A 13,643-nucleotide genomic window follows, 5' to 3' on the forward strand; every position below is an offset into this window, starting at 1 on the left:
TGAGGTAAGAGGTATGGAAATAAAAAAGGAAGAATATAAACTACAGGCGTTTGCAGATGATTTAGCTTTTATTTTAGAAGAACCACAAGAAACAGGGCCTAAATTGTTAAAAAGAATAGAAGAGTACAGTGAGGTGGCAGGTCTGAAAATAAATAAATAAAAGACATTTACAACGGTTGCAGTGTCCCGGGGTTGCGTGATCCCCTCTTTGCGACCTTCCAACAAGCAAAGTCAATGGGGAAGCCAGGTTCACTTCGCAACCGGGTTACTGACTCAACAACTGCAATGATTCGCTTAACAAGTGTGGCGAGAAAAGTCCACTTAGCAAAAGTCTCGCTTAGCGACAGAAATTTGGGACGCAGTTGTAGTCGTAAGGTGAGGACTACCTGTAACGCGTTGATGAGCTTAACTTCTTTGCTTAATATTTTACCTTTTTGTTTTGAATACCGCCTCTGACTGGCCCCGCCCCCATCTATTCTCCGCCTCCCAAGTCCCAACTGATCGGGAGGGAATGGGGATTTTACAGTATCCTTCCCCTGCCACGCCCAACAAGCAACGCCTGCAGAACTGGTAGCAAAAAAAAATTGAATCCCACCAATGAGGAGATCTACACCATTTCACACAAGTGACTGTCCAGTCTCTTCTTAAAAACCTCTAGTGATGAAGCACCCACAACTTCTGGTGGCAAGCTGTTCCATGGGTTAATTGTCCTCACTGTTAGGAAGTTTCTCCTCAATTCCAGGTTGCTTCTCTCCTTGATTAGTTTCCATCCATGGTTTCTTCCCCGGCCTTCTGGTGCTTTGGAAAATAAATTGACATCCCCGTCCTCTTTGTGGCAGCCCCTCAAATACTGGAATACTGCTATCGTGTCCCCCCTGGTCCTTCTTTTCATTTCTGATGTTTATTTGGAACTTGGTGCTTGTAAACATAGATTGTAGAAGTGGATGGGTTAGATTTGAGTAACCTGTTGAAATGATTTTGGAGAGGGGAGGGTTGTTTACTTCTCGGTAAATGGGTTTTCTGAAATAGTGTGTGACTTCACAACAGGGCCTCTGAGTGCATTGCGAGGATTCCTCAAATGCAGACTTCAATTTGAAAAAATGTACCTGCCTATGAACATGATTCCATCTATTTACATTATTTTCTTTGACTCATATTCCAGGAACTAAGATTTTTCTTTCTTTCTTTCTTTTTTCTTTTAAAACAAGAATCAAGAAAAAAACACAGGACTGTATTTATCTTTGACTCTACATCAAACATTTTCATCTGGAGCAGTTGCTCGAAACAGCTAGCAGGGAAAAAGTAACCTGTGCCTGAACTTTTGTTTTGAGCTTCTTTTTGCAGTGTTTTCTTTTTTATTATTATTATTTTTACTTCTTTCCCGTAGGCAAAAGTTGTTTCATCTTAATTTTCTTCCTTCTTGGGGTTAGGATCTGCTGCATTTTCCAGCGTAACTGTAGGAGTTTTCATATGCATCTATCTGTCATCTGGATGGATAGATGGAGAGAGAGAGAGAGAGAGAGAAAAGGGAGGGAGGTGAGACAGACGGACATGATAGAGATAGAGATAGATGGATGGATGGATGGATGGGTGGATGGGTGGATGGACGGACATGATAGAGATAGATGGATGGATGGATGGATGGATGGATGGATGGATGGACATGATAGAGACAGATGGATGGATGGATGGACAGACAGACAGACAGACATGATAGAGATAGATGGATGGACGGATGGACGGACAGACAGACAGACATGATATAGATAGACAGACAGACAGACAGACATGATAGAGATAGATAGATGGATGGATGGATGGACATGATAGAGACGGATGGATGGACAGACAGACATGATAGAGATAGATAGATGGATGGATGGATGGATGGACATGATAGAGACAGATGGATGGATGGACGGATGGATGGATGGATGGACGGATAGGCAGACAGGAAGACAGACATGATATAGATAGATAGAAGATAGATAGATAGATAGATAGATAGATAGATAGATAGATAGATAGATAGATGATAGATAGATGATAGATAGATAGATAGATAGATAGATAGATAGATAGATAGATAGATAGATAGATAGATATGGATGGACAGATGGACAGACAGACAGACATGATAGAGATAGATATAGTAGATTAGATAGCTAGCTAGCTAGCTAGCTAGCTAGCTAGCTAGCTAGCTAGCTAGCTAGATAGATAGATAGATAGATAGATAGATAGATAGATAGATAGATAGATAGATAGATAGATAGATATAGAGTTAGACAGACAGACAGACAGACAGACAGAGGCAGAGATGGATAGATATGTCTCCCGTTCCTTTCATATTTCTATATAGATATAGATCTTCCTTTATTACTGCGTTCCTTCCCTCCATCTTATACTGGTCTACAATCATAATAAAAATCAGGATTTCCAGGCATTTTCGGGGGGGGGGGGATTATCTCTTCTGTTGAATTTATCCAGGATTCTGAAAGACCTATCTCAGACAGGTCTCAATTCCGGATTCTGGTTCTTAAATCTTTGGTTAGATATGCAGGATTTGCCTGTTCTCATGATCCAAACCCCATCTTCACCAGGCTTAAACATTGGACCCTCAAGTTGTACATGAAGGACATGAAGTTTGATTATAACAATGAGCAACTGCGCAAAAATGAGCTCAGTTTATAGGACAGCTTTCCAATGGAAGTCTTAACTGTCTGCAGTTTGGGAGGGGGGGAATAAGTCATCAGAGCTGATGAGCAAGATTGTTGAGTGGCTCTTAAATGGAAGATCTTGCAGGCTGAATGTATCAGAAAAAAAAGAAAAGGATCTCTCTTTACTAGGAATTATCTTATTGATCCGTCCATACTTCAATATCTTTGAAAATAATCATTTTCAGATATATATATTCTCCCTCTTACAGTATATAAATACTCCAAAATGATCATATTGGATAAACCTCTCTAATGAATCTTTCCAGTTATCCAGCCCTTCTGTTACAGAGTCTGTCTTGGGTGTCTCCATGTCCTTACACTTTCCCCCTTCATCCCTTGTTGTTTTTCCTTCTTCCTGAGAGATGAGACCATGAGATGATTGGAAGGAGACAGGAAATTGTGAAATTATGAACCTTTGAAGGTTGGGGACTTTAGTAGGTTCGAAGGAGAGCTGCTAAGATTTTGAGTGGCTCTAGAGCACGGGTGTCAAACTCGTCACGTGATGTGACATTTCGCTACGTTTTTCCCCTTCCCAGAGCTGGGGTGGGCGTGGCCTGTGCATGACACATCCTGTCCGTGGGCCGCCAGTTTGACACCCTGGTCTAGAGGATCCTTACTGGATATTGTTTTGTTTTAAGGGTTATTCTGACTTATTTGGGGCCCACAGACAAGTACGCAGCCATGGGGCTGTTTAGCATCCTGAAACCTCCCCCCTCCTTTTGGAAATTTAATCATTTTATTCCTGTTTTTTAAGTTATTTTTTTATATATGTATCAAGATATATATATAAATATATATATACATATATGTATGTATGTATGTATGTATGTGTGTGTGTTACAACCCCTGGTATGCCCAAATATGGGAGGGAGCTCACTACTCCCCCTTTCTGTCCTTCGGCTCACTACAGAAGACCATCCAGGCAGAAAACCATATTTTTATTTTTAATGTTGCCTTTGCTATGTTTGTGTTGTATTTGTGCTGATAAATAAATAAAGGGAGACTAGTATAGATCTATTTCAAGCTATTTAGCTCTCATCAGCTAGCCATACCCTTACTGGGATTTGAACCTGGGCTGTATTACATATTAGGCAGATGTATTAGCCACTAAGCCACAGGCTCTCCTCCTTATCAGCTGAGCCAGGGAAATAGGTATGTATTTGTGTTACAAGCCCTGGTATGCCCAAATATGGGAGCGAGCTCACTACTCCCCCTTTCTGTCCTTCGGCTCACTACAGAAGACCATCCAGGCAGAAAACCATATTTTTATTTTTAATGTTGCCTTTGCTATGTTTGTGTTGTATTTGTGCTGATATATAAATAAAGGGAGACTGTATATATATTTGTAGACAAAGTCCAGATTCGCTTTCTGAGGGAGACGGGTGATTTCTAAATATAAATGATAAATTTCAAAATCTCTGTGTCTGTCCTCAGCCAAATTTCCCCAGAGGCTCTATTTGACTTTCAAAACTCCTTCCTTCTACTGTTACTTGAGTCGTGATGGCCTTATTGAGGATGGCCGGCAGTCTGAGGAACAGTTCCTTGAGGAAACTGTGCACGTCAAGGACCCTACGGTGCTTTTCAAGTATAGTTTGTCTAATAGACAAAGAGCTCTCAGATTGAGCCACAATGACTTGAAGCACTTCCTGTTGTCATCGGCCTGATGATACTATGACATGTTGTGTTATTGTCACTTCCCCTACTGCCATCCCAACGGATATCCATGAATAAAACCAGTTATAAACTTTGAAGGTCACAAGGGTTGGTTTTACTTCTTGTCTGCCTTTTATATAAATGTAATCTCCCTCCCCTTCCTCCTTTTATTTTATTTTCCTTCTCCCCTTCCCTTCTTTTCTTTCCTTTTCTTTCCTTTTTCCCTTCCCTTTCTCCTTTTATTTTATTTTCCTTCTCTCCTTCCCTTCTTTTCTTTCCTTTCCTTTTCCCTTTCTCTTCCCTTTCTCCTTTTATTTTATTTTCTTCTCCCCTTCCCTTTCTCCTTTTATTTTATTTTCCTTTCTTCTCCCCTTCCCTTCCCTCCTTTTATTTTATTTTTCTTTCTTTTCTTCTTATCTTCCCTCAATTTCTTTTCTTCTCCGCCTTCCCTTCCCTCCTTTTATTTTATTTTTCTTTCTTTTCTTTTTCCCTTCCCTCCTCTTCTTTTCTTTTCTTCTCCCGTTCCCTTCCTCCTTTTATTCTATTTTCCTTTCTTCTGGCCTTCCCTTCCCTCCTTTCTTTTTTTTCCCCTTCCCTTCCTTCTCACCTTTTCCCTCAATTTCCCTTCTCTTTTCCCTCCCCTTCCTTCCTTCCTTCCTTCCTTCCTTCCTTCCTTCCTTCCTTCCTTCCTTCCTTCCTTCCTTCCTTCCTTCCTTTAGCATCAAAGGCTGCTTGATATGTTGGAAGAAGAGCGGAAAATCTTAGAAGAAAAAACCCAAGAATGCATGTTGCAACAATCACAGGAATACAAGGTACGTGTCCCAGTGGTGGGTTCCGGTACGCTGCGACAGGGCCGTCCGTCCACCACATGCATGCACACTGGGCATGCATGCGCACCACCACAGGCGCCGTACACTGCTTTCATGTGCGCAAATAGGTCAGTTGGGTCAAATACAGGTAAGGAGGGTGGGCGGATGGGCCCTCTAAAGCACTGTAGCGGAACAGTACCTGGTGCTCCCAGCAGGCACCAGTGCGCCCGTACCGGGGCGTATCGGCCATATCCCACCACTGACATGTCCATATCTAAGGGCTGCAGCTCTTACACCGCTTCAAAAAAGAGGTACCATTGAGAACCAGGAAGAGTCTTTCAGAGGTTAAACCATATTTTCTTTCACAAGGATGCAACATCTGAACAGAAGGCCCTGAGAAGTGAAGAAGGTTCAAGGACAAGAATAGATTTCCTGAGATTGGGTTTATCTAAGACAGAGGTGGGGAAGCTATGGCCCTTGTATGACCTGTGGACTTCAACTCCCAGAATTCCTGAGCCAGCATGGGTCTGGCTCAGGAATTCTGGGAGTTGAAGTCCATGGGTCTGGCTCAGGAATTCTGGGCGTTGAAGTCCATGGGTCTGGCTCAGGAATTCTGGGCGTTGAAGTCCATGGGTCTGGCTCAGGAATTCTGGGATTTGAAGTCCATGGGTCTGGCTCAGGAATTCTGGGATTTGAAGTCCATGGGTCTGGCTCAGGAATTCTGGGAGTTGAAGTCCACAGGTCCTGAAAGGGACATAGTTCCATCCTGATGTAAGAGAAGAAATAGACATGCCGCTGTTAGGATGCAGTTTCAACAGCTAATATGGTGCAATTTATTTCCACCATTAAGACATTTTTGCACCTTTGTATTTCATTCCCTTTTCCTTCCTTTTGGTTTTCTTTTTAAGAACAGAGGGTGTATATCCCTGCAGGATAACCTCACCTCATCAATCAAGATTTGCTTAAATCATCCTTAATTGATATTAATTAGCTTTAGGCTGCTTTCTAGGGGGAAGGACCTCCCAAAAATACCTTATAAATATAGAATTGGGGTTAAAAAGTGAATAAACATTACAGCAAACCTATCTATTGGTGATCTCCCCTCACTTCTGGTGGCCCTTAAAATAATACTCTGTGGCAGGACAGCTGGGTTTAGTATTCATTCATCCATGTAAAATTCTGAAATAGAATCCAGAATATTTCCTAGAGGGATATTTTCTAGTTCTGGCTTGTCAAAGGAAGAGAACAAGCTCCATTTTCCTACTCTGATTCATCACTAAAATACAAATGGGCTCCGTGTCTCTCGCTTCAGCTGGCTTCAGATTTGAGCATCCTAGATAACCAGCTCCAAACTCTGTTCTAGTAGCTGGTTCGCCAGCTGTGGCCTTTCCAGATAGCCAAATCTGGAAGGAATGGAAGCGCCGTCTGAAGAAGGCTTGGGCGTTCTAGAAAGAAAAAGCAAACTAAAATTCCTTTGGAAGATGAAAGATTTTGCGAGAGAAAACGAGGTGATGGACCAAATGATGAAACGGGCGTCGCGACGCCATCCCTGCCTCTTGTGTGGTTGTGCCACGTGATCCTACGAAGCTCTTTTCATCATTCTGACAAAGCCTCTGGCTTCTTGGGAACGTATTTTTTATAGGTTGTAATCCCTTTCTACTCTGCTTTGTTTCCAGGAAATGTTGGACAAATGCATGGAGAACGAAAGGGAACATAATAAGGAAGCACTGGCCACTGCTGCAAAGGTACCTTAGTATGCAAACATTGTCCCTTTGGAAGCTCCCTTTGATGTTGCTGCTTTTGACTTCAAGATGGGACTGCACCAAGTAAATATCTGGAATCTGGAGTTCTTAATCAGAGAGCCTTTTTGTTACTGTTCGGCTGGGTTTTTGTGGTTCTTGATGCCCGTTATCAAACCATATTAAAACGAAAAGTAAAGTGCAAGCGAAAACTTTTTCTGTTTCCCTTCAGTCATTCTAATAAGCATTGAGAAATTTAGTTTGGGGGGAGGGTATATACTCTGAATAGCTTTACGTGGTGGATATTTTGAGAAGAGAAGTATTTTGAGCAACCAATTCAGTTTGAGAATAGAATAAAATATAGAATATAGATTAGACTAGACTAGACTAAAGAGAGGAGAGGGGAGAATAGAATAATTCTTTTATTGGCCAAGTATGGTTGGACATATATAAAAGCTCTCAGTTATATATTATTGGGGACGCAGTGGCTAAGATGCTGAATTTGTCGATCAGAAAGTTTGGCAGTTCGAATCCCTAGTGCCGCGTAATGGAGGGAGCTCCCGTTACTTGTCCCAGCTTCTGCCAACCTAGCAGTTCGAAAGCACGTTAAAAAATGCAAGTAGAAAAATAGGAACCACCTTTGGTGGGAAGGTAACAGCGTTCCGTGCACCTTCGGCGTTTAGTCATGCCGGCCACATGACCACGGAGACGTCTTTGGACAGCGCTGGCTTTTCAGCTTCGAAACGGAGATGAGCACCGCCCCCTAGAGTCAGGAACAACTAGCACTTATGTGCGAGGGGAACCTTTAAGCTCTCAGTGTACATACAAACAACAAAGTGATCAATCGTAAGTCATAATACAATACAATACTAGAGTTGGACGGGACCTTGGAGGTCTTCTAGTCCAACCCCCTGCCTAGGCAGGAAACCCTATACCGTTTCAGACAGATGGCTATCCAACATCTTCTTAAAGACTTCCAGTGTTGGGGCATCATCATAAGATACAATCATAAATCATTAGATACAAAAAATAAAGTGATATCATCGTAAGATACCAATGCGAGAAGGAAATCGAAAGGATGAAAAGGATAATAGCAATACAGCCCTACCACATGGATAAATATCCTTAGACATAAGACAGTGCTGTGGGAATTAGGGATTTAGCAAAGGGATGGCATGGCGGAAAACCTCAGTGTCTAGTTGTTTTTGCATGCAATGCCCTATATTTATTATTATATTTATTATTACATAACAAGAAAGTATTAATTATAGCATTAATATATATAATTATAATATATATTAATTTATAAATATAAATATATGTTTATAAATATATATCACACAATGTATTATATAATATTTTATGTTGTCTTGTATTATGTTATATTATATTATAGTGTAGTATACTATGTTATGTTTTGTTATGTTGTATTATATTATGTTGTATTACGATTATATATATATGTATATATAGAATCCGAGAATATATATGTATATTGTATTTGTGCTGATAAATAAATAAAGGGAGACTAGTATAGATCTATTTCAAGCTATTTAGCTCTCATCAGCTAGCCTTCCCCTACTGGGAATCGAACCAGGGCTGCATTGCATATTAGGCCGATGTAATTGCCACTAAGCCACAGGCTCTCTTCCTTATCAGCTAGGCCAGGGAAATAGGTATGTATTTGTGTTACAGCCCCTGGTATGCCCAAATATGGGAGGGAGCTCACTACTCCCCCTTTCTGTCCTTCGGCTCATATATATGTATTTGTGTTACAACCCCTGGTATGCCCAAACACAAATTGTAACACAAATACATACCTATTTCCCTGGCTCAGCTGATGAGGAGAGCCTGTGACTTAATGGCTAACAAATCTGCCTAATATGTAATACAGCCCTGGTTCGAATCCCAGTAAGGGTATGGCTAGCTGATGAGAGCTAAATAGCTTGAAATGGATCTATACTAGTCTCCCTTTATTTATTTATCAGCACAAATACAACACACACACATATATGTATGTATGTATGTATGTGTGTGTGTGTGTGTGTGTGTATATATATATGTTGTATTTGTGCTGATAAATAAATAACACAATACATATATATATATATATATATATATATATATATATATATATATATATATATACACACACACACACAAACATATACATACGTACACACACACAATATATATGTTTGCGTGTATGTGTGTGTGTTGTGTTGTTATGTAATGTAATCTAATGTAATGTAGTGTTATATTATTATATTATTTTTATTTTATTTTATTATTATGTTTCCATGAAAATAAGACCTCCCCAGATAACAAGCCCAATCGGGCTTTTGCGTGCATGTGCTAAAATAAGCCCTCCCCAAAAATATTGCAACCCAGCAGAAGCCACGAGGTGACCACGCTTGCTGCCTCCTGCACCTCAAAAATAATAAGACCTCCCCGAAAATAAGGCCAAGCGCTTATTTCGGTGGGTCGAAAGAAAATAAGACCCTGTCTTATTTTGGGGGAAACACAGTATATTATATTTTAATTGTGTTCTATTATAATTAATATAATAATATATTATATTATTATATATATTTATATTTATATTTATTGTTATCTTGTGCCATTGTTGTTAGATTTTACTTCTTGGTTCTGGTGTAACTCTCAGCCATGCTTCCTCTCAGCCTTTGGCATCTTCTCTCCTTTTATGTAGGTGAGGACACGACATGAGGGGAAACAGTCTCCTTCTCTTTACTTGGCCTTACTGCATAATGCCCAGTAGCCGTGCTGAAAATAATATTTCCTGTCCCTGCACTGTTATTTTGTGGCTAGAAATAAAAAAGACTATCATATTGTATGACCAGAGAATATAGTTTTTATAGCCCATTAAGTGGAACTTATCTTTGGCTGATGTTCATAATTCGTTCAATTGGTTTTTACAGCAGAAAAGTTCAGGATAAAGACCGTGTTCATAGAAAAGTGTTTTAAAGAAAGATGGAAACTATAAATCCAATGTTATCGAGAACAATCTTTTCGGTTTCCAGAATTAACCCAGTCTTCGGAATGAGTTTAAAATAAACTTGTGGGCCTTTTCTCCAAACCACCGTTGACATTTTAGGGAATTATGGGCAACGTTTTGGAGGCCGACCTAAACGGCTGAAATGTTCGCGTTTCACGTGGACTCTTGTCCTTTGATGCCACAGGGTGAGAAAGAGGATTTGCAGGCTGCCATCCTAGCAGCAGTCACAGCCGAAAGGGAAAACATGAAAAAACTGCATGACCAAGAAAAAGAATTATGGCAAGCAGAGAGAAACAAAGATCGAGAGAAGATTGCCCAAGCGGTAGAAGAAGCAGCGGAACGGCAAAAGCAGAGTTCAGAAGTTAGTGGATTTTATCTTCTGGGTTATCACTCGCTTATAAATCGTAGGTGGTGTGTTTCAGGTTTGTTCAAATTCCTATGCAGAGGAAGGGAGGAATAGATGGGCAGGTAAGTCCCAGAACTGTTTGCTGCTCCTGACCAGTGGGGAAATCCATTTTTTGTTTACTACTGGTTCTGTAGGCATGGCTTGGTGGGCGTAGCAGGGGAAGGATACTGCAAAATCTCCATTCTCTCCCCACTCCAGGGGAAGGATACTATAAAATCCCAATTCCCTCCCCACTCAAAGGGAAGGATACTGTAAAATTCCAATTCCCTCCCCCTCCAGGGGAAGGATCCTGCAAAATCTCCATTCCTCCCCACTCCAAGGGAAGGATCCTGCAAAATTTCCATTCCTCCCCACTCCAGGGGAAGGATACTGTAAAATCTCCATTCCCTGCCCACTCCAGGGGAAGGATCCTGCAAAATCTCCATTCCTCCCCACTCCAAGGGAAGGATCCTGCAAAATCTCCATTCCTCCCCACTCCAGGGGAAGGATACTGCAAAATCTCCATTCCCTGCCCACTCCAGGGGAAGGATCCTGCAAAATCTCCATTCCTCCCCACTCCAAGGGAAGGATCCTGCAAAATCTCAATTCCTCCCCACTCCAGGGGAAGGATACTGCAAAATCCCCATTCCCTCCCCACTCCAGGGGAAGGATAGTGCAAAATCTCCATTCCCACCCTATTCTGGGGCCAGCCAGAGATGATATTTGCTAGCTCTCCAATCTACTCAAAATTTCTGCTACCGGTTCTCCAGAACCTGTCAGAACCTGCTGAATTTCACCCCCGCTCCTGACCCATCCTTGCAGCTGGCTCTCTGTGGTGCCAAGACATTGAGAGGATTGATACCTTGAGTGCATTTGGGTTTTGGCAGTGAGCTAGGTTTCTCTGGTGCTGGAGGCTGTTGGACTGGATCCATGTGAGGGTGGACAGATAATGCCTTGGTCCCTATAGATTGTTTGGGCAGGGGCATCAAACTCAATTTCATTGAGGGCCACATCAGGGTTGTGTTTGACCTTGGGAGGCTTGGGGGGGCATGGCCATGGTCGCCATGGCCGTGGTGGCCGTGGCCTGCTCAACATCACTCGTGTCGGGGGCACCTGTGGTGGCCAAGTGCTAAGGCAGGACGGCTCAGATCCTCCCTCACTCTCATAATCAATCCTTCCTTCCTTCCTTCCTTCCTTCCTTCCTTACTTACTTACTTACTTACTTACTTACTTACTTACTTACTTCCCTCTTCACTCTCCTTTCTTCTTCCTTCCCCCCCTTTCCTTATTTTTCCTTCCTTGCTCTCCTCCCATCTTTCTTTTTTTTTTCTTTGTCTCTCCTCTTACATTTTCTCCTCCTTTTCTGTCCCTTCTTGGATGCTCAAATGCAAAAGAGGAAACATTTCTCCTTTGGTTTTGTTTTTAGTTTGCTGTGCTGGCCATCTGCCTGTGAAAACAGAGTGCAGGAGAGCCCCGTGCGGCCCTCCCGAGTTCCATTTTCACTGGCAAAGGGCTGCGGGAGACTGTCACGGCTGAAAACGGGCCCCGTTTTTACTGGCAGACACACTGCAGGGCCAATCCTTTGCTATTTACAGGGCGGTCCCACAAGCCAGATTTAAGCATTCCGTGGGTCGGATCCAGCCCGTGGGCCTTGAGTTTGACACCCTTGGGCTTAGGGGGGTTGAGGGAGTGATATATGGACTATGGAACATATAGACCAATGTTCAGACTACTCACAACTAGATCCGTCCTGAACTTCTGTTAGACTTGTGACCAGAAATATTTGCCACACATACACTATAGATTTCTTGGTATTGAGAGGCTGTAAGATAAACCAAGATCTAGATTGAGGCGGTTCCTTGATGCTTTCTTACCTTGATTGAAGGTGTTTTGTTACCCAAACTGGATACCATCAGGAGTGGGGTTTATTTATAAACTGAGAGCAAGCCCTGCTCCCTTACTAACACTGATAATGTTACCTACTGTATTTTTCAGAGTATAAGACACACCTTTTTCCCCTCAAAAAAGAGGGTGAAAATCTGGGTGCGTCTTATACACGGAATACTGCATATTTTCGCCTCCCGTAACCCTGCCCCTTCACCAAAATGGCCTTGCATAGCCTTTAGGAGGCTTCTAAAGAGCTCCTGGGTGCTGTGAATGGCAGAAATGAGGAAAAACAGGGCGTTTTTTGCTCAATTCCCCCCCCCAGCCCCCAGGAGCACTCTATAAGCCGCCTAAAGGCTATCCATGCCCTTTTTTTGACAAAAAGCAGGCCCATTTTTGCTCGTTTTTGGCCTCCTCCACCCTCCAGGAGAGCTCTCTACAAGCCTCCTAAAGGGTATTCGTGCCCTTTTTTTAAAAGAAAAACAGGCCCGTTTTTGGGAGGTTTGCAGAGTGCAAAAACTTTTTTTTTTAAATTTGCCTCTTCAAAACCTTGGTGTGTTTTATAATCTGAAAAATTGGGTAGTTTAGCAATGAAATGTCTGCAAGAAAACTGCCAAGCTCAGAGAGCACTAAGGAGCCCTCATTTCAACCCTGTGCTACAAATCATCTACTTTTATCAGATCTAGATTTTCTGCAAGTGTATAAAGTCTTGTGTTCACTGCTACATTTTGTTTGGAATAGGATTAGCAGCACACAATCCGAGAATATAGTTTGGTAGCAAGCCAGCTGTTCTAAATTCTTAGAACAACAGTAATAATAAAAAGGATATTTCTTCTGCAGTGAAAGCCTCTTGAATCTCCACTGGCTAATGGCCAATTGTTTGTTTGTTTGTATTCATCCATCAAATGTATTTGGCCGCCCCCCTTTAATGGAAAGTGATTTTAATCCAGGCTCCCTATAAAAGAGTAACTTGTCATGTTATGAGATAACCTCTTCATTTCGTGGGGAAGATAAAAGGCTTAGTTCAAACAGTTGTTGAAAAGTGGCTGAAATCTTTCATTTTGAAGGCTTTGGGCTCATACTGTCAACGCAGCTGATGGCCAACAGACCTTCTAATATTTGAAACCCTTCAAGCTTGGATGTCAACAGCTCTTAGAAAGATTCCCTTAATCCGCTGTGGATTTTTCTAACAGTGGGGGAGAATTAAGACACCGAGAAGAGGCCGATTGAAACCCCTCTTTTGTAATTAACTGTTTATCATGACCTGTGGATCATGAAATAAAATACTTCGGTTTGGAAGAGAGAGTCAAGTCTCCTGCAGAAGAAGAAGGAGAACTGGTGCAAAGTAGCATCCCCATTCTCAGTCCTAAAAGCAGTTGAGGAAGCTGTTATTAAAAGCTGTTTTTCTCGGCATAAACATGTATACGTCTGAACTAGGCT

General features: G+C 41.8%; 1 protein-coding gene across 2 annotated transcripts in view; it reads left to right on the plus strand.

Moving 5' to 3' along the window:
* The window catches only part of CCDC91 (coiled-coil domain containing 91), a 125,029-nt gene that overhangs the window by 71,564 nt on the left and 39,822 nt on the right, over nucleotides 1-13,643 (plus strand). For both annotated transcript variants that reach the window (XM_081958005.1, XM_081958006.1), the window contains exons 9-11: nucleotides 5,090-5,182; nucleotides 6,856-6,924; nucleotides 10,119-10,295. In XM_081958005.1, coding sequence (XP_081814131.1) covers nucleotides 5,090-5,182; nucleotides 6,856-6,924; nucleotides 10,119-10,295 — 339 coding nt within the window. The remainder of the gene's footprint in view (nucleotides 1-5,089; nucleotides 5,183-6,855; nucleotides 6,925-10,118; nucleotides 10,296-13,643) is intronic.

This window comes from Natrix helvetica (assembly GCF_964273705.1).
Source record: "Natrix helvetica genome assembly, chromosome: 6".
Taxonomy (NCBI): domain Eukaryota; kingdom Metazoa; phylum Chordata; class Lepidosauria; order Squamata; family Natricidae; genus Natrix; species Natrix helvetica.